This window comes from Myzus persicae, unplaced genomic scaffold (genome assembly GCF_001856785.1).
Source record: "Myzus persicae strain clone G006 unplaced genomic scaffold, MPER_G0061.0, whole genome shotgun sequence".
Taxonomy (NCBI): domain Eukaryota; kingdom Metazoa; phylum Arthropoda; class Insecta; order Hemiptera; family Aphididae; genus Myzus; species Myzus persicae.
Window position 1 is genome coordinate 1420193 of NW_019104377.1, and position 23065 is coordinate 1443257.

Sequence of the window (23065 nt, forward strand, 5' to 3'; positions counted from 1 at the left end):
ATATAATCATACATTCAGCGTGGCTTTGGATATAACACTCTGAGAAAGTATATAATATAAGCTCACATAATATAAATTATTTTATGATCCTATGGTGAATAGGATATAATATCATGCCTACCTGTATGGCATTTCTGTTTAGACGTAACGGCGCAACACACTTCAAACAGTGAGATTCACAGTCCGCAGGCTTGGACAATCTATTAATAACACCGATCAAATATCACAGACTCGAGCGATTCAGGAGTGAACACATTTAAGCAATATTTGTATACATGAAAAAAAATACATCAATATTTAAATACGTGTACGGTATATATTTTTATTTCGTATCATATATTAAGAGAATAATAGTAATTTTTGGACAGTTTAGTTATTATTTTTATCGTCTATAATAAACAATTATAATATAACGGACGACGACAATGACATTTTTACGGCCATTACCTAAAGTGTACGATCTCGATTGATTGTGATATATATTTGACTTTAAAAATGTCCATCAAACACTAACAGTAAATATAAACTATATAATAAATTATAAACTTTACATAATATGTATTTTACTAAATATAACTAAAATCATAACTATTTTAATGTAATATTAAAAACTGTAGTATGATAGTATAATTATTATATTATATTATATTTTATATTTATATTAAAATATAAACATTTGGAATGTTGCGGGACGTGTACAATTATTCTAGATAATATGATATAACACAAACGTTAAAGCTTATGAACATAATATTTCCATATTGTAATATGTGCATTGAATCGAAGAATTAGTGTTCGTGGGTTCTACTGACATTGTGCGTAGGTACTGGTCACCGTGCATATCGACCAGGATAGACGTATCCTAATCATTTTACGATCGTCGCCTGCTCTACGGACATGGGATACCTAGGTTTTGCGGGTCGGATCGCGCTCAAACCGCTCAATAATTATTAAATATAACAATATGAAAATATATTATATTAACGATGAAGACGGAACAATGTAATGTATTAAAACGACGACGTCGACGGCAATACCGTATAGTATTATCGCGGTCGGTCTCCGCGGACTCGATGCGAGTATAACAATCAAATGATTACCGTCGTAGTGCCGTCATCGCGGGACCGCGGAATTAATGTGTAAACAGGGACAACAATATCGCGACGACGCTATTATTACAACAGTAAAATGTATTATTACAGCGGTAAAATGATTTATGGTGTCGACACCCGTACACGAGGGGGGGGGGGGGGTTGACAGTCTATAGAGGGAAACACAGCTGTTATAATAATATTATTGTGTTATTAAATTACAACCGTTCGGCCATCGGTGGATATTCTTTTAAATCTCTCGGCGACGCATTTTCACAGCAGTCCTGCGCAGTATAGTTTCCTAGACCCAGTAAATGTGCTTGAATGCGAAAGTCGAGTGAATGGATCCATCAAAACGCATCGTCCACTCCTGGAACGATGACTTTCACCACCTCCGCGCCGCAATCGTGCCGGGGTTTGGGGAGTGCGAAGGGCATCGACCCTCCCACCTTGGCTTCCCTGGGCCCCGGCGGCGGTCGTCACGCGGGTCACACGAACGTTATCGCACCGTCCTTGCAGTAGTCGTCCGACTTGATCAACGGTTCGTTGACGTCGTCCATGGCGGACAGCGACGACACGGCCGTCATCTCCAGACAGTCGGCCGCCATCGGCGTGACCGGCGCCGAGTTGACTCGCGGGAACCCCGGGACCCTGACCGCCGGCGCCTGCAGCAACGTCCCGCAATTGGTCGGACGTTTGCCGGCCGACGACGGGTCCTGATCGAAATGATCTATGCACGGGCACGACACGCTCAGGTGCCGGTCGCAGCAGTATTCGTCCTCCTCCTCGGCAACGCCCGAAGGCCGCCGCCTGACCGGCGTGCCGTCGTCGTGGTGCATCGCGAACCGCAACTTTTTCGGCGACTCCAAACTGCAACACCTGCATCACACCGAGTAAGGTAGGTATACAGTCACCGATATGGAAGTTATCATTAAAAATCACAGATCTACAAAGAATGTATTAATGGACAGATAGCGGTGGGACAGTGGCCCGGGAAATGGGGAAGGGGGAAGGCAATAACATTAGAAAAATATGAAGCACTTCTTGGTCCATATCTATATAGTCGCATCAATAGTGAGAGAGAAAGAACAAAGTTTAACAACAAACATAACATCGTTAATAGAAAAAGATAGCATAGGTACTCTTCAGGTCCCGTCATAATATGCACAGGTATTGAATGTCTCTTCCTGGCAATGTTGGCTCCTGACAACCAATAGATATGATATAGGGCTGAGCAGTCCATTTATTAAAATGTCTTTGTACAAAATATTATGTTTTTGATGTTTACCGCTCCACGGGGGCTTACAGACTAAGCCTCTGTACGGAGTATTTCATACTGCCTATTGAAAAATCAGATGAGCTATGTACTAGATAGGTATATTACTATATGGAAACGTATATTAAGCTTCATAACAAACAAAAAAATGTTAGTTCTCCGTAAAACGCCACTCGATATCCCAACTAATATTCGTGTAGGGTCCTTCAAATATAACGCAGATTATATAATATGTAAGACCTATTCATTCAATATACTTAATTTTTATTGTAAATGAAAATTTGTGATGTAAGTACCTTAATAGAGTTGGTTTTTATAATATTATTATTATCATAGGTACGCCTACTGTGTACAGAGTTTGTTAAAAACTAATAAATTATTCATTTAATAGGTAAATGGAACAAAATATAATACAAGTGTTTGGAAAAAAATGATTATTTACGATGTACGTTGAATGATAAAATTATTCATTTTTTTTTTCCAAAAATTGTGTGCGCTTTAATGGAAAACTTTAATGCGTTTTGTGACACTAAACAAAAACCCTTATCGTTTTACACCTGTTGAACACAAATTAACTTTAAAATATAAATGGTGTTAAATTTACGAGTTTCCAAAAGCTATTATAATATAATCCGTATTAAACAATATTAACTATATATTTTATTTGTTTTACCTAAGATGAAATTGTATACATAAAATGGAAAGAATTGTTCATGAACGTTGTCTGGAACTTTATCTTCAATTCTAAAAAGTTATAATTTTTTGAATAAACTCTTAGATAATTAATAATATAATTTCGTCGACTGCAGTATACACTTTCAAAATGCCCACTCAAATTTTAATTATCCACAAAATACAATGTACCTATTGTTCACGTAAGATAGTCTATTCATCTTCCAAAAAGTTTTAAGTTGAACAATTAATCACCTCTATGTTGTAGGTGAGTATATAGTTACTACTCACAACACTATGGTCTGCCACATTATAATATTGTAATCGAAGCATTACAACTTTATAACCAGCTTCACCATCAAATATTTACGATCGTGGTTAGTAAATCACCCAACATGTGTTCCACGTGAAGGGTTCCTAAGGAATAATAATCCAATAATGGCAAACAAAATGATTGATGCATCTGTTAATGGAGCCTATATGAGGTTGATTCGAGTGTAAATCCATGTTTTTAAAACAGTCAACATAAAAATGTCTTACATAAAAAGTCGTAATCTTATATTTTCAGGAAACCCCTGTACGAGTAAATATTATTATAGTAGGTGTACTTCATGTTAAAATCCTGGCCAAAACTATATTAAAACTCCGTACCGATTTCACTCGATCATATTTTCGCTTGCTGAGTGCTGGTAATATTATATTTTATAATACAAACTCACTCGTCTCTTTCCGCACCAAATACATGAATAATGTAAATCAAATAACAATATAATAATAATACTCTATAGCCATATGTGTGACCTTAGCGTCGAATATTATTTTCTTCTCATAATAATATTATAATTTATCGATGCGTAAAATCGTAAACTTTAAAACTAATACCATAAATACTAGAAAATATAACAAAGTTATTATGTGTCTTGTTTAAAACGGTATATGTTGTCTATTTTTACGCGTACAACAGTTGTCACTACACAATTCCAGTATGGCGTTTTATGTTCTGTAGAATAATTGTCAGTGTTTTGCAAGTAGATTCATAAATTCCAGTTTTTTAATTCGAACATAATAAAAATAACATATCACGAACTGAAAAATGTTTATACCTAGTAGTTGAGGGGGAAAAAATAGATAATAAATAATAATAGACTATATCACCTACCCAACTATTTTAGTCTAAGATTTGTTTCACAGTGATGGGATAGACTTTGACTTCAACATTTTAAAATTAAGTTTTCAAGTCTTTAAAACAAATTAAGTAGGAAAGATACCTTGAATAGAAATGTAGTATCATCACCATAATATAATAAATATAATGCACGTGAAAAAATATGATAGGTACAAACAATCAGCGCACGCGCATAATGTAACGTACCTGGACAAAGGTCCGTTCATCGTCGTCTTCGGGACCTTTAACGAGCTCCGAGGTCCATCCTTCGCGCTCTTCTGTTGTCTGGAAGACTTGCGGTGCTTGCTACCTGTTTGCTGTTCCCGTCGCTGGGCCCTGAATTCGTCCCTCTTCAACCGGTGCAAGTGGTCCTCGCCCACCAGCCAATATGTGCGCACGTTGCCTTTGCCCTTCATCTCGACCAATCCCCGTTCGGCGGTTTGATAACCACCCAGCCGTTCCAACAGAGTCCGGCATTCGTTCGAACAGTGGATTTTCAAAGCTGAAAACCAACAACGTGTTGATTACAATATTATATTCAATATAAAGGTGAATACACTGAAATCCCGAGGTTTAAAAATGTTGACTCTAATATTGTTTGGTAATATGTAATTATTTATTATGTAACGATTTGAAACCACAAAAAAATAAATTTTGAACCACATCGGAGCTGAAGAAACCATGTTACAACCAGTGGGCGACAGGGTAACGTACCTCATCAAAAAAAAAAAAACATTAAAAAATTAAAATTTTAACTTGAATATTGTTCGGTATTGTGTTATTTATTATGTACCAATTAATAACCACAAAAAAAAATAGTAACCCCAATATCGCCTCAGAAAACTACGTCATGTTATGTTATAAATAATATAAGTGTTCGTATTTAATTATTTCGAATATTTTCGTAGACGACGAAAATATAAGCAACACCGTACACGTAATTCAGAGCTTTTAGATCTCTATATTATTACTATTTTAGAGTTCTATGACACGGACATTATTTATAATAAATAAAAAATAAAAATAAAAATTTGGGTATATTAAGAACGTATTTTTTTTTAAAATATGAATAAACATTCATAAAGTATCATACGGTATAAAAAAAACCTTACGAACGATTGGAACTAAAAAGTATTAGGAATAAAACTACCTCAGTATGCTGTAGTAGAAAATAAGTTATACGAGCCGGGGAAAAAATTCTTCATACAGCAGCTGTTTTTTGGGGTCCGACATATTATACTGCTGTGCGGGGGAATACTTACCACGGGATGGCAGAAAGTTATTACAATTGTTATTCAATTAACGTTAGGTTAGAAAATAATAATAATGAATCCAAAGCTCTCACCTTGTCCGGTGGATTCCATTCGACTGGTAGTATTTACTGTATCACCAAACAAACAATATCTGGGCATTTTTAAACCAACGACTCCGGCACAGACTGGACCTTAATAATTAAACAGGAAATAAAACCATGTTATTAAGTTGCCTAAAATACCTTAATTTTGCTACAATTAAAAAATTATCCGCTATTATATAGCTATAAACGAAACGTAATTTTAAGAAACTTAATAATTGACCCCACTTTGGTCAGATGGTAACTGTTAAAAAAAAATATGTTCATTTTTCGTATTACGAGTAGGCAGACAATAGAAAAACTCAAAGTGGCTAAAAACAATAGACGGACATTCGTACTTTTAAAACAATTTTTTTTAAGTTTAACTTCTTTAGAAATAAAATATTTATTCGGGTAAGCGCAGCATAGTATACAAATTATTTTGTAAAATGTAATATTATACTACTGTTCTAACCGGAATGAATCCCAATTCTTAGCCTAAGGCTGTCGTACGGCCTATGCCTAATTTGAAATTTCTTCACGGCTTCCAGCAAGTGTAATGACATGGTAGCGATTTCTGCGGCATGCATGTCGCCGTTTTTAATAGGCAAACCACTAACCTAAAAATGAAAAATGTTAATCAATATAAAAATAATAAAATACGTGTGAATCGACAGGTATGGGAAAATTGAAATGCTTACCACCATATACGCGTCTCCGATTGTTTCTACTTTGTAAACATCGTAATTCTCTATTATCGAATCAAAGCACGTATATAGGTCGTTCAAAAAATCAACCACCTAAAAAAAAATAAATAAATACACAAGAAAGTTGAGTACATTCCGTTCAGTCAGAGAGACGGCGGTAAAACGTATATAGATACTTGAAAAGGAGTGCTTTCTGCAGACATTGATGTAAAACCAACGATGTCGCTGAAATAAATTGTCACGCAATCGAAATTTTCTGCTTGCACTTTGTGCCCTCTTTTTAATTGCTCAGCTACGTACTTCGGCAACATTTCGTATAGCAGTGCATCTGTCGTATAAAATGCGACGGTCGGGTGAAATGCGTTTTTAAAAACTTAATAATATTATATTACCCGTTTTTTTCTTTTCCTCCACAAGCTGGTCGGTTCGTTCGTCGACTAATACCTCTAAATTATTGGCATACTTTTCCATCATTGCCATCATATTGTCAAAAATATTTGGTCTCCTAAAACGTAGGTATTTCAGTGTTTGTAAGATAAAATATTATACAATTTGGTTTATCAAACATATTTGCTGTGATAATTTATTATGAACAAAATGTTACACAAACATACTGAAATATATACATTTGCTAAGTACACGTATTATATGATACGAAAAAAATTGTATTCAACTAACTTACATTCCCTTTCGCATAGGCCTTAATTTAACTCTGATGGTCTTGAAATCTGGCCGATCGTCTGGATTTTCTGCCCAACAGTCTTCTAAACAGTCTCTGACAAAATCAAAGTTATTTTCTAGTAGTTCCAATGGTGGTCTGTATACAAACGGAACGTTTTGTTTAATACTTGCACATGAATTAACGTAATTATATTTTTTGAATAAAATAAAAATATATGGTTTTATATTACGTTGGTAGTATCAGAGATAAAATATTACCTAAATGGATTTGAACCATCTTGTGGATAATAAATAATTTTTCTCAAAATATCTGACACCCCAAGTCCGTGGTTCTCTCCAAAAGGACCTTTACGGCTATGCAATTCATACAGAATAATAGAGAATGAATACACATCCCCTTTCTGAGTCCCGAATGATATTTGAATAGAAGAGTTGTAGCAACGCAACAGCTCCGGTGAGATGTATAAAAGTCCTAAAGGAAAGCTTCATGAGAATTTATAAAGGAATATATTTTGAAAAATATTGAAGGATAGGTATTTAGACTTTTTTTGGGGTAATTCATTTATCATAACCCCGAAAAATATATTGCGATTGTCACTGCAATACCACGGGTCTACAGTATTTCAAATTGTTTTTGAGAGACAAACATATCGTATTTAATTTGATTCTGAATAATAATTATCCAACATTCATCAAATTATTTAAAAAGACTAAATAAAGTTTGAAGATTACGTATCTAATGTTATATATTATAATAATTCTACTATGCTTATGAGTAATTATACAAAAACTTTGAGCCTATTATTGTAGGTATTGAAAGATTGTGGTACATTTTGTTCAAATATAAATGTGGTAGGTACGTGCAGTTGTAATTTATTTTATTTATTGCAATAATATTTTACTATACTATAGTTTATAGACACTAAAAAATATTATGACCCTAAATCATAATATTAATTAATAAATTATAAACAATAATTAATTAAATTTTGACTGGGCATATAGACCAGAAATATATAAATCTCGCAATAAATTACTAATTTAATTTACTTGTATGTCAATGACATAAATATAATTTGTTTTTCGTCTATATTATATTATTGTAGTATAAACTCGTAAACATTCATATTTTTTATAAAACTAAAATAAACAAAAATTACACTTATCTACAACATTTTAGTTTAAACAACACGAATAAAATTTCAATCTTACAATACTTAGTGTCCAAATTATTTTTACGTAATACCTCTCAAGTTGACCCCTTAAGTACTATAAAAGAAAAATAATTATGTTTGAATACAAATTACATCATTTGCAAACTACATTAAAATCTTTATTTATTTATCTGAGAATCTAAAAAGTTGGATTGTTATTATTTTCGGTGAAAAATAAATTTGATATTTTGTCTTTCTTAAACGGTCTTCAATTTTGTAGTTACCTACGTGGTATGAAGTGACAGTCGTGACATAAAAAAATTTAATTTAGAAACATAATATTATATTATGGATATTTTATAATATACTTTCTGTATACGTATTATACCTTCACACTTGCAATCCACTTCGTCGTCCTTTTGAAGTCGAAAGTCGTGCTGTAGAAAATGATGTGGAAAGTCTTCGGATTCCTTTTTGAACTCCTGAAGACCAAAGTCTGTGAGCTTCAGCACCCAACGAGAATCCACTAAGCAATTAGACGACTTCAAATTTCCATGGTATCTTAATGGGGAATCGTGTAGATACAACATACCCTGTGCACAATCATTAATCATAAAATAAAGTGCTTTTTAGATACCAACGAAAAGATAATTTATAATTTACCCGAATAATATCGGCTACCAGTGAGGCGACAAACATGTTATCCAATTTCACATCTTCGTTTTCTAAAATATCCTAAAATAAATTCGAAATAAAATAACCTATAGATTTCACATAGACAAATTATTGACTCACTCACCTTCAAGCTACCTCGATTACAGTACTCGGTCACTATACAGATATTCGGAGGGTCTGTGCAAGCACCAATGAATCCGTTTAAGTTTTCATGTCTCAAATCTCTCATCTGAAATTATAATTTTTTATCACCTCATAATTTGATGTATGAAAATGTATTAAGAAATAATATTTACACTTCTACGGTAAGTAAAATAATGCATACATTAATGTTTTAGTATGATATGTTATTATCTAAATACTTTTAACTATAAGTTATGTGTACAATATATATATTTGTATAACTGTATGTATAAAAATAATATTATATACAATGTACTTTTATTAAGTTTATGTTGTTTTGATACTTAATACATGGTTTTAGTTTGTACCAGATTTTAAATGAAATAATAGTAGGTAGATAGGTAGGTAGGTACCAGCCCTAAATCGTTTATAACTAATGTCAACAAATATATATTTATTCGATTACGATTTAAATATTACTTACCACTTTAAGTTCTTTTTTCATAGCTCTAGTAATGTCAATGGACTTCTTTTTCACATTTTTGATTGCAAACACTCGACCTTTATAAATGCCGACAGCGGTGAATATTGATGAGTAACGAAAATCCGCATCCGGGTTAGAGCTTAAAGAGACTTGACTAGTCCGAATCAGTGGATGCAAAGCCTTAAAAATACGTGATGAAAATATTATTGTTTGACGATGGAAACCATCATTTTTTAAGAACAGCGTGCTGCTATCTAACGGTTACTTCCGTTATGTTTGGCCGTAGGGTTGATTTTAGAAAGTTTATCGCTTGTGTACGTATTTTGTTTAAAGCGCCTACGCTAGATAACGCCTTACATTTAACAAGCGCAAAACACGTACTCTATCATATAGGTACCCACCACAAAGTATCTCAGATGACGTAACCTCATGAAAATAGGTAAATGTTTTGATTAAAAATACTTTGAAGATGACCCACACCTAATAATATCAGTTCTTCATTGGGCGTGTCTAACACATTGTTATCCGTTTAATACGCTCGTGCTTGACAGTGAAATTTTGAGGAGACGATTAAAAATTCAATATTTAGATTATGACGAGATGATCGATGTATTAGGCCAGCAATTTTATTCGGTGTTGCGATGATTCGTACAACACTTGTTATATTTTATTCTGTCATAAAAAAATGATTGAGGTATTTTAGTGAACGTAAACAGGATTTGATCGTAATTATAATAACATATTATTATTGTGCGTTTTAGACGTATAGTCGATGCGGTTTTATATTGTTGGCCATGAACGATGAATGAACTATTATCAATAATATAATAATACATAATACGAGGTAGGAAACAATGCACGGAACAAACCTCTAAATAATATTGCTAAGTGGCTGTTTCAATTTTATTAAGGAAAAAAACTCCTACAATTTGTTTATGCTACGGCTGCTGTCTCAATAATTCCGAGCGATTTTCTCGGTTTACCACTTAATCGTAAACTCCCCCGATTATAACGATTAAATGGGAATTTCGTACTGTCCCATAAACTTTATGGATACGGTCCAAAATTCGAATAAGTCGCTGCACGCAAACGTAATCAAAACTCCGACGGTTTAAAGAGACGTTTATTAACATTCGGTGCTATTTATATTTTCATCGACAAAGTGTTTTGCAAAAATATATTACATATTTTTATCTCCGATTCCGATCGTTCCGGCAGATCACGTGGTTTTTTAATTGAACGACTTAGAAATCATAACATTTGGATTGACTAACGCCGTCGATTTGTATTCCGAATGTCGTATGTATATCAAAGGTCTTTGGCCAGAGAATCAATAAATAAAAACATAAAAAAATCCCGTATACGCTCGTCGTATAATACAATGCTTTATATAAACGGCGAACAAATCCAAATCGAGTTAATTTTAGAAACGCCTGAATAAGACAACACTGTCGGAACACTATAGTTCGTTGGCCATTATAATATTATTGTGACACACATAATATCTCTGATTTATTTTAGTGTTATTGAAAGTAACTTAATTTTAGAGTTTTGAAAGCTATCTCGTTCGAATGTTGCGTACGATAATATACGTCATATGCAAGTATATATATACATCTGAGTGTAATGTTCATTAGGACGAATGTTGAATAAAGAATGTACATACATACATCTGGACATGTGTTTTACATATTATTATTATGTTGCTTTTTTTCTTTCCAAACGAAATGATAAAATATGATCAAACAAACAATTTACCATACATTTTATTTAAATTAAAAAAAGATAAATAGCATATAGGTAGGTACAACTGGAAATTAAAACTCAATTATATGTCATTTAAATTTGCACTGTATATAGCATATAGCCACAGTAAATATCCTAATCAACGATAAAAAGATAAATACATTTATATAGGAGAAAGTATTTTTGATTGAAGAATAGATTAAAAAACTCTACACAGCATGTTTTTTTTATTATTAGTTATATTAATATATTTAAAATATTTGAGAAAAGTAAATTAAAAAAGTCATTAATATGATAATACGAGCGTCAAATAATAAGCTGAGTAATTTTTACATCGTGTTATTAAATAATATGATTACATAACACAAATACTTTTAATTATGTTAATTATTATAAAAAAAAGATGTCTATCGATCCGTGCAGCGCATAATATATTCTAGTTAGCAGTATTAAAAAGTCATGATATAAACATGATAATAATGTATAACATTTTATTGGAAGCGCGACGTGTTATTTTTGTACGACTCAAAATCAAAATAATATTAAAAATTTATGTTTTTGAAGTTTCAAATTTTTCAGAGCTGGTTTGTGTCTTGTAAACGATTATCCGTTGATTAAATTGATTATAATATTCGAAGACCCTATTTTGGAATCGGGGAGGAGCACTTGTCCCCTCAAAGGATGCAACTAGTGGGTTTAACCCCCCTAAACAATACAATAATTATTTATTCTTCTAACTACATATTATACCAGTTATATTACATAAATAATAATCACAATAGTTATCTAAATGTTTTTTGAACAATTCGTCTTAAAAATGTTTCGAATAATATTATGCAACATACACATACCTATTTGAATACACTACTCAGCTACATTTTACTACTTCCAATATGCGGATTATTGTAGATGTAACACCCGAACGACACGAACTCTGATGCATAATATATGCGCCTTACTACAACAGCTGTATAATAATAATATGTCTAAGAACTAATCCAAGTGTATTATATTTTCCTCGTATTCTTATACAGAATTATATCATTATTTACTATAATATTATATAATAATGACCGATTTGTAATCCGAACGAATGAACCCATACTATACCCCTATTGCGGTGTCTATGATATTATATATAAATTGCGTCGAAGAGGATTCCACGCCGTCCATATAATATTTTCCTACCCTCGGGGGAACGAAAACGATAAGGGCGAGTTCCCGAGGCGAGAAATAAAGAGAGGAAAAAATGTGTGTCATTCAATTTCGAAATCCGTTTCCCACAACGCTATGCGATCGTCGGCGACGGTGTCGGCGTCATTTTCCCCGCTGAAGATGCTCACTCTGGATATCTTCGACGAAGTGCTGCTGTTCTCCGTGTCGTTGATCTCGATGTCCTTGTAGTCGACCTTCCACAGCAGGCTGTCCAGCTCCTGTTCGTACTTCCAATTCCTGTAGAACACCAGAGATATGATGGCCAACACCAGCAGCAGCGTTCCGGCCACGATCGACAATATTTCCGCCGTGTGCGCTGAAAAGGTCATTTTTATAATATTCACGATATTTCAAACTGAAACAATATAATAACAATATGGTCGTGCCTATAGTCTTGGGCTTTGGTAAATTTAATCACGAACTAATTGGCTGTTTTTTTAAAGAGGCGAATTGAGTCTCTTGTATAAAAATATTAAAGCGATGAATTGAGCCCCTCGAATGTGTGAACTATGTAATGGTGCTAAATACTTGTAACGTAACAATACGAACACCATACACATCCATCGCAACTGAGTTATCTGTAGTTAACCTGAGTATCGCCATTTCAGACAGAACGAATGTTTGCAGATTGTTACTTAAATGTCGAATATTGATAAGGTACTTATCTCATCGTTTTTAAGCACAATTACTGCAGTAGACTAGTTTTCAAAGGTTGTGACTGCAGTTTAGTCATGTGCACCATCAGTTATTGTGAGCAATATAATATACGCTTTACACACCTTTATCGACGTTGTAATGGATGTAATGATAAATGAACGTGGCAAAATAATTTTTATTTTTAATGGTTACAAATTTCGGTTGCATAAAATGTTGAAAAATTAAATCTATGTATTTTTAATTATATAATTATTATTAATTATATTTATAATTATACATATGTAAGTGCTATTTGAAAATCAATGATTCTAACACAGTTATTCATAGTTCTGAAAATCACAATCACAATAAACCAGACGAAAAAACTTTGAATCATAAAAGCATACATTCTAGCCTAATATTTAGGCTGAATTTTCGACAATATCAAATCGTACAACAAATAGGTAATAGTTGTGAATCATTTCAAGCGATGCTGAATAGTTTATTTTATACTTTACATCCTAATATTTGTATTTTTATTGATGCACTCAAAGAAATCTAATCCAATATATATATTCGAATAAAAAGTAAAGAGCCAAGTAACAAATCAAAATACTATGGAAGACAAAAAAAAAGACAAATGACGATATACAAAAATAATTAAATTAGTTGACTTGACTTTATTAAGCTCGTATCATTGAAATATTTACCTGTTTAATTTTAAAAGTATTATTTACTATTGAAAATATTATAATTATTATAAGTATTATTCATTTAAAACTTAACATTATTCACCTATTTTATTATTATTGACAATATATTTTATTATATTATTTATTTATTAGTATTATTCATTTAAAACAGTAAATATTTTAGACGGAACTTAATTTACCGTTTTCATATTTTTAGGTGGGACTCAGTTTAACTAAAAATAATAAAATAGTACTCAATTACCAAATCCGTCTCCAGCACTACCGAGTGTCCAGCATTAAATGCACCAGAGCGTGTTTTTTTATATAAAATGGGTATAACACCTTTTATATTGAGTATTTTCTATAATTTCAGTAGATAAAAAAGTTTCAAGTGTATATTATTATTTTTATAATACAATACATTATTTTCGGAATACGTAGATCTAGACTTTTTTTTCACCCCAATTATTTGAAATCAGATCGGTGCTAACTGCAGATTGTACATTGTGTAAGTAGTTAGATCTTCAAAACTGCGAGTCTATAATGCGATTGTTGCATTATTTTAATTGTTTTCGAAGAAGAAGTAATTAAAATCTTTATCGAAATTTCTTTGGTTGTATACAAGTGCATATTTTATACGAAATTCTGATTTGCATATATCTTCGAATATTCTGATTTTAGAATAATTTTGCATATTTTAATAGTTATATTTTTAATATTATGTATACCGCAGCAATTATTTTGAGTATAAAAAAATTTATTTTTTATTATTTATATATTTAAATAAAGGTTTTATTTGAAAAATCTCGTTAATGTGAAAATTAATCATTAACAATTTTAAATGTTATTTTAAAATGGTGAAATGCACGATTCCACATATTTTGACATGTTTACGGAGGTCATATTGTATGCTTCAAAAATTGTCGGCGAATAAGCAATAAGAGGTCGCTTTTAGCTAGTGCACTCAATTCACAGCCTAGTCGAGTACTGCCAATATAAAGCAATCACCGCGTTTTAATAATTTATTATTAAGCCCTATAGCGAGTTGTGATCGTTTCGATAGTTCATTCTATTAACAGCGATTAGTATAATATATAATATTATTATGTATAATTTTTGTAATTTACTGATGCACTTCTGGCCGCGATACCCGCAAGCTGGTTCGGCCACGGGCGGTTTCCCAGAAATCCATTCGACGTTCACCACCAACGTCAACTCCTGTATAAATAATGCGTTTCGTTTTTTTTTTTCATTTTCAATTACGTAACGAAATAAATAAAGACGTTTACCGGGTTTTTGGTTAAATTTCGGAGCTTAGCGAATCTACCAGCTGGAAATAAGCCATATCCTTTGGAGGCGTCAGATTGCCGTTGCCGTGACACCAATGTATAATTTCCTTCCGCGTCACCGTTTTCGTCCATGTACACTCCGTATCTACACAAAGCATACAATATATATTATAATAATAAATTGTTCAAAATTTCACTTGGAAACACTTAAATAAATTGTAAAAGATAATACTGCACACAAGAACAAACTATAAATCTACCGTTGCAACGAGACAATATTATTATTATTATTATACATTATTATACATTATAATATATTATACATATATCTACAGTTAATAAATTTGGAAAGCAAGTCGCTTATAATAGTTTTGTAAACGAACAAAATAAATTATCTTCTCACTATTACTTCGAATCGAAACATCCCCATATAAACGCGTATCACGCATGAGTACAACAGTTTTGCCATCATGTTTACAAACAAATAAAAATACTGATAAAAGAGTTAGGTCGTATAGAATTGAGGTGTGTGACGTTTTAGTATTTGCGATATTAAATTTATTGACATCGATAAATCATACTACATCCGAAAAAAAATTAGAACTCATCCATAACACCATTTGAGCTTGCTTAAAATGTTTAATTTAATCATCACTTCTATGTACTTTTTTCCATCGCTTGCTGCAAACAAGCTAAAGTGAAAATCTGAACATCATTATTTCAAAATATATACTGGATCCGGTTTAAAATTTCGAGTAACTTAATACACCTTAGGCCTTCCACCTGAAAAATTCTTCACAAAAATGAAGTACACGCACTTAAAAAAACCTAATTTATTTTAATTAACAGAAAAATTACGAATTGATGGTTTATACGTATATATTTTACAGTGTTATAAAATTCATTAATACAATATCAAATGGTTTCTGAATTTCATAATTTCATAGTTTCGAATAAAATATTTTATTACAAAGAAAATATATATAATCAAATTATCATCAGCATTATTGTACTTATTATATTATATATTTATAAAAAATGAGATAAAAAAAGCTTTAATCCTATTACATACGATGGAGTCAGTGTAATCGTTTTTCTTCTGACCCTCGGAGAAAAAGGAAACCCATTTTTTGGTCATATTTCAATTTGTTATATATGACGCAAGAGTTAATAGAAATTGTGTGAAAATAAATCAATATAACATACTATAAGTCATATATTTTACTACCAATAAGAGATTCGCAATTTCTACAATTTGTATTGGTGTAATAGTTTTGATAGCCTGTTTAGCCAAATATCGAAAAATAAGAACGACAAGATTTAAGGCATTAGATTATACTTAGAAGGTGTGGGCTCCTGGAGCAAATGCATAAATTACCAACACCCACGATACCTAAGGCTCTGCGTACTTAACACAATCAGGTCAGTGCCGTTATTAACCAAAATTCTGTGTAAGGTATTCATTACATCGGTATTCATTAGTACGCCTACAATTCGTTGTATGTATACTGTATAAGTTTTATTAAATTCAAACACGTGGACAAATATTTTTAATTTAGTTATTTAGATTTGAATGTACTAAAATTAAGTAAATTTCTTTGCCGCGATAATAAAGAAGTAAAAAACTTTATAGTTATAATTAAAGAGATTTATTGTTATCTTTTAATAATATCCGTTTACTTCAGCACTAGGTTTAAATTAACAAAAAAAGGTGTGAGTAGACTGGATCAATGATATTATAATTTAATTTATTCTTATTTTATGGCGGGCCAAACTCGCATGATGAACTCACGTGATATTAAAAAAGTCCGACTAAATTCCAAAAGCACGCAACATTATTGTTACAAAAAAAAATGTAATGGGAATATTGTCAGAACATCTCACCGATAATAAACAGTAAAAACCACTTGAAAATCTGATAAAAACTGTAGCTCACTTAACTATAGCTATATTATTCTTAGGAAGGAATGTATGTACGAATGTGCAATAATATGTATATCGTACACGATAAACGTACGTGCCAATTTCGACAATAGTAAACGAAAGACCCAAGATAGAGACAATTTTATCTCTGTAAGAGACACTGTTATAATAGTTGTCCGCAAAATAAACAAGAAAATAGTTTTGAAAAGCATATTAAAAACAGACAGAGCCTAGGGGGCTCAGATTCTATTATACACATACATATTATAATAACTGTAACAGAGATTTGAATGCCTTAAATTAATTTTAATTGAAAAAACTTAATAATCTAAGAGTACCCACCATGAAAGGAATACGCTTCAGAATATATTTCTTACAGTTTTAATAATGATATGACGGAAACGTGTTGTACGATGATGTTTTTTTTTTCATGAGACCATTTGAAATACCTTAAATACTAAAATAGAAGTATATCGCCTCTGTCGTGGCCTCTTCAATTATTTGTAGATATGAAAACCGTGATCGTTGAGTATTGCATTTATCTACAACGAGGATTCACACCATCTGACCATACCAACATGTGGCTCTTTCGATATTATGCTGATTTTTATTTCAATAATAAATCATATGAAAAAAAGTAACCACACATTACGCTATACCAACCTTTATTGTTAAAGCGAATTTATCAATCAAAAAAAAAAAATAATAATAATAATAAATTGTATTACGTAAAGTCACTTTAAATCAGTCCCGTTAACTCTACATATATATACGGTAATTTTCGGCTACAAATTATTTTCTGTCATCATGATTTGTGTATCCATACAATATTATAATGACATAAAATAGGTAATAACAATACGAATATATTAATATTATGCAAACACCGTTAAGACACTAAAATAACTCAGTCCCCTTCCGTTTCGCCTATATTATGTGCACGGACTAAAGTGTTATTGAGAACACACAAGACACTTCTGATTCGGTTCAGAGCTACGACATACACGATACACGTGTAAACTATATTATAACCTGACTATGTCGGATGGCATAATAATTATTTATCGCGTTCGTGTGCAATGTAAATCCATTTTTTAAAAGTATATCATTATTACGATTTGTTTTATATAATAAAAACATATTTTGTCAAACAGTAAAACGTCGCCTAGTTACCTATATTAATAGGACGTCCAATTTTAGCCGACCAATTTTATTTCCGGTTGACATTTTAATTTTTGGCTTTTTTTCTTCTGTTTTCAGGGAGAAAAAAGTAGTAGTAGATGCAATCAAATATCGAAAAAAGAAATTACATGTTATGTTGTTGCGTGTTTTTTGTAAAAAGTATATTCACGGTCCCTATCATTAAACTTCATTTTGTACAGTATAAAGTTTAAAATTATTATTTATTCGTTATGGGGTAATAATATAATACATAAAATATGTCTTGAAACATGTCATCCGTGAAGAATAAATAAAAAATATTCAGTTTATTTATATCTACCGCGGTTGAGGCGGTCAGAAGTTTTAAAAAGCATCACGTATCTTGTGTAGTTTTCGTATAGAAACATCTTGCACTCGATTTTTTCCTCTATCAAACTTTCGCGATACAAAACTAATAATTTTTACTTTTTAACGTGTTCTGCTTACCCCAATGCGCTTTTGTAGTGTGAACCTTTGAATTTGGCCATCATGGCCGAACCGTTCCTCGGATCATCACCGCACTCGATCATCTCCAGCACGCATCTCGCATACAAATGAACCGCGTCGTACAGATACGCTGCCTCGACAGAAATCTATAAAACATTATTATTGCCATGATCAAAAGATATAGTTTGCTTTTAATAATATTTTTCTTTTTCCACCAATAAAATTGATATATTTCATAATCATAATAATATTATTATGTTTACAGGTGGTATGCTAGCTCAAAGGCGTACGCACAGGTGTGTGTTGTGCCATCCACTGCAGACAGGGGTGGATTTAACAAGAATTATCCGTACTCTGCGGTGCCAGTTTAATTGTTATTTGTAAAAAAATGTTTTGATTAAAAATTAATTAAATTAATTAATTTGACAATTTCAACAAATAGGGTTTGTATTTTTTCTAATAAAATGTACTAAGTGTCTAGTGATATGTTGTCACGATAATATCACATCACAATCTAATTTTATAATGATATTTCACGGGGCAAAATGTCATCATCATTTAACTTGGTCACTAATTTCGAATAAATATCAATTACACTATTAAAATATCATTGTTTATGTTTACATTTTTCTGGGCCCTGCAAGTTCCGATATTTCTATGATTTCAAAACTGAGTTTGGTAGAAAACAAAATTCAGAAACCGTTTGAAACGAACGATATTAGACTCGATGATAACGACTTTTATGGATCAAGAATTATCATATCATTAGTAGACAAATACCAAAAAATTAACTTAATTAAAAGATGAAAAATATACTTAATGTCGAGTACCTACATGTTGCTATTTATTTAATGTACCTTCTTATTATACTAACGCATAAATATTAGTATGAAATATAAAATCGTTATTCTAGTTCTATTTAAACGAACTATTGAACTATTAAAAAAATATTGATATTCGCTGGGAAAAAGGTCTATGCCCGATCACGTATGTGTGCCAGTGTTAAGTAATGAGTAACTATGCCAAGTTTAAAGTTTAAGTTGACAATTATTACACATACACATAGGATATAATAAACATTTATGTATTGTCTGTAAATGCGGATATCCGGAAATACCACGCTCGTCGGGAATATTTCTGTTCGATAGATATATTGAATAATATACTGGAACACGGATAGCACTCAATAATATTGCCGGTGTAAACAAACACACAACAAAAACGAACGCATGTTAATATTCACCCATTAACAACAGTGTACGCTACTTGATTTATTTTCCCATAAATAAACAATGTTAATTAAAAATAAAAGATGGTGTGTACAAGATAGTCGTTCACTTGGGTTACACGCGAATACTGCACGATGTAAACACACATTATTGCTAACTGTTTTGGACGATTTATTACTTTCGATAGCTCGTACCGAAATATTTGAAAGTGAAACTTTAGGTGAAGCGATAGGTATGTATTCGGGGTAATTATTATAAGCGTCTAATTGGTTCACCATTTGTAATTATTCAAACAACCCACGCGGCGGAGTTTGGCATGCATAAAATAATATCCAATATATTGAGCAATAGCGAAAACGTCAAGACTATTATGTACAGGCGATGTCGTCCATATTATTTTGTGAGTGCGTCTGTGTACTGCAGTGTGTGATATTTTTTATGATATTACGAGTATTATGCCACCAAAACGAGTGCAATACTGCGAGGCGCAGACGTCGGGACCTGTAACGTAGCAGTTATGCCAGTCACAGTTTTATTGCCACGGCTGGAAACGACTACTACAGCGGTACTAATCACCGGGATAATTTCACGATATTATAGATTATAACTATATCACAATAACACCAGCGGACGATAAACATCGAGTATGAAATATACATAAAGCGGAGTGCCATTAAACGTTCGATCGCGCACTAATCACTGCGATATTGCGGAGTGAAAGAGAATAATATTACATATATATATATATATATATATAAAGGTACACGGTTCACAGAGAGTTGGCGGCATTATTCAAATAAGGTCGAGCATAATGCGCGGCGCGGTTGAATTTTAAATCTACTAAATCGTGCAAAAAAAAAAATACTCGATCGTGTAGCGCAAACGTTCGACATATACTCGTAAATATCATGTCTGAACGTGATTAGCGTTGAGCGTGTGTGTGCACCATTGGAGTGCAGGGCGAGGGTAATGTGTCCCGATCTGAGTATATATAGGTATACCCACAGACTCAGACTTTCCGCCGCTGCGCAGCCCATATGGACGTTGGGTAGGTACCGGGTAATAGGTATAAAAATATTATTATTATTATTATTATTATTATTATTGTTACTGCCTGCTACAACTGTGCAGTCGTCGATAAAAAATACGGTCGGACGTTGTGCCACTAAAACGGTATAATATATAATATAACCGTTCTGCCGTATCGATGTGGATCAACCGAGGTAGGTATATACAGTATGTCCAAAAAGTCTCATCGTTTGGGCAACAGCTACTCGCCAAATAAATGCGTCGTACGAACGAGTTTTTTATAAACGGGTTGGAAACATTCACCCGAATCGGCCGAAAAGCGTTCGAATTCGCAAACGTCTTAAATTCACTTTGGAACTATTCAAAACCCCACAGTTAAACGGATTGATTTTTCCCGGACGAAGTGTCCGCTATATCGTATTGGGCGATACTTGTCTTTAGGGACACACCGTACCGATATATGCGCACTGCAACTATTATAACTGGGTACTTGTATAATAACTATACAGTCAATTGAACTGGAAGGCGGTATACAGCCGTAGGCCATCGGCAATACACTTAAATATTATTGTCGACCCTTATCTCCACAAATACGAGTTCAAATCGTGTGTTATTTTCGGTTCTTATAACGGCAAACGGGTCATAAATTTGTTTGGTTTTTTTTTCAGCAAAATTTAAAAATGGCCGAAATCGTTTTTTTTCCAACTAGGTGAACACGTTTTGGAACACCTCCCATACAGTTTAGTGTATAGAAGTATCCAAATACGTATGCACAATAGAGGGACATAGTAATACATCGTACGATCTGAAACAGAATAGATATGTATTTCGTTTTGAAGTCACTGAAGTATTTATTGTTTTGTGTTTAGGTAGATAATGATTTCCGTGTGTATGATTGTTATTGTCGAAATTCCGTTTCCAGAATGTGAAAATTAAAAAATCTCAATTGCTGTACAGGTATAATTGTACGGTACCCATACGCGCCGTGCAGGTATTTACCACGAAACGTGGTTATATTCATTGGTTAAATCGGTTTGAATTTCCATCTATAACAAACTATAAAGCATGATATATAATAATATTTGTTTTGCGTACTGCGTATGTAGTTTTAAACATGTATCATTATGTTAAGTAGGTAGTAGGTTGTAAGTGGTATAGGTACTAATAAATAGTTGACAGTGTACATTATCCTGTATAATGTCCGCGATACGAAATCAGTGGTAAGCACGAATTTGAGAGAAAAAAAAACAGAATTTTTATGAATATTATAAATTATTTGTTAAGGCATTGACTTGCATGATATACCTTTAAATAAACGTATGGATTTTTTCAGTTTAACTTGAAAATTGTCAAAGTTTATAGTAAGTAGGTATATAAAAAGATTTAGAAACCCGGTAATTTATTATTTGGAAACAGATATTTTTTTCAACATTAACATATATATATTTTCTTAATATTTTACATGGGATATATATTGATATATAGTGGCAGTTTGTGTTTGGTAGTTGACTATAATTTACATTTTATGGTCCAGTCGATCGACCATTGTTGTAGTATAATATAGGTATATCGTATATAATATTATATAAATATCCATATTGGAGTTTGTATAATGTTTATGGGACACTGAGGGTGCTTAACTAAGCTCGATGATAACCGATGACACTCGTAAATTATTATTTTACCTTTAAAAATAATCTGTATGATTCATCAAACTAAAATCAAATCTTTTCAATAACTATAACCACGATAATTACAAATAATATAGATAGCAAATATAAATAATAATTATATCATATCATTAATTCGGAATGTGTTGATTGCTATTGATTTCGGATTAAAAAAGAAGACCAAAAAACACACCCTCCACATAATAATATATTCAAGCTGTCTAAGCAAAACATAATAAATTGCGGTGAAATTAAATTCCTAATTTCGTCTAATGGCGCGAGACGATCGTCGTGCGATAATAATAATAACATCACCGGCGGATTCACGGCAAGATGGATTAAAAGTAGTACCTATAATAATCGATGAGCTTTTTCTCGTTTTTTCGTTATTCGATTGCACACAAAACCGTCGCCGTATCGATGCTTAAATTTCGAAACTTCGCAACACTGTACACAATGACGTTTTAATAATCATATTATTATTATTACAGGTATCGTTGTATTATGATGTGAATATACATCTCATAATATCTATTTAGATATCGTCATTAAATATATATATATATATACCTACCGTCGGCTGACTCATATATATATATTTTTGTTCGAGCAACTGCGTTGGCGATAA

At 32.3% G+C, this 23065-nt stretch overlaps 1 protein-coding gene across 4 annotated transcripts in view; it reads right to left on the reverse strand.

The window, feature by feature from the left end:
- Positions 1–447: 447 nt before the first annotated feature.
- LOC111041637 (guanylate cyclase 32E) overlaps positions 448–23065 on the reverse strand; it is an 83277-nt gene continuing 60659 nt past the window's right edge. For 2 of the 4 annotated variants that reach the window (XM_022325964.1, XM_022325965.1), the window contains 17 exons: positions 18510–18655; positions 14940–15084; positions 14778–14868; positions 12451–12638; positions 9362–9541; positions 8879–8983; positions 8743–8814; positions 8468–8672; positions 7184–7397; positions 6927–7061; positions 6637–6749; positions 6421–6572; positions 6239–6337; positions 6013–6157; positions 5550–5648; positions 4412–4706; positions 448–1970 (listed from right to left, as the gene is read on the reverse strand). In XM_022325964.1, coding sequence (XP_022181656.1) covers positions 1580–1970; positions 4412–4706; positions 5550–5648; positions 6013–6157; positions 6239–6337; positions 6421–6572; positions 6637–6749; positions 6927–7061; positions 7184–7397; positions 8468–8672; positions 8743–8814; positions 8879–8983; positions 9362–9541; positions 12451–12638; positions 14778–14868; positions 14940–15084; positions 18510–18655 — 2775 coding nt within the window. In that variant the 3' untranslated portion in view covers positions 448–1579. The remainder of the gene's footprint in view (positions 1971–4411; positions 4707–5549; positions 5649–6012; positions 6158–6238; positions 6338–6420; positions 6573–6636; positions 6750–6926; positions 7062–7183; positions 7398–8467; positions 8673–8742; positions 8815–8878; positions 8984–9361; positions 9542–12450; positions 12639–14777; positions 14869–14939; positions 15085–18509; positions 18656–23065) is intronic. The other 2 variants (XM_022325961.1, XM_022325963.1) reach the window with 1 other exon arrangement.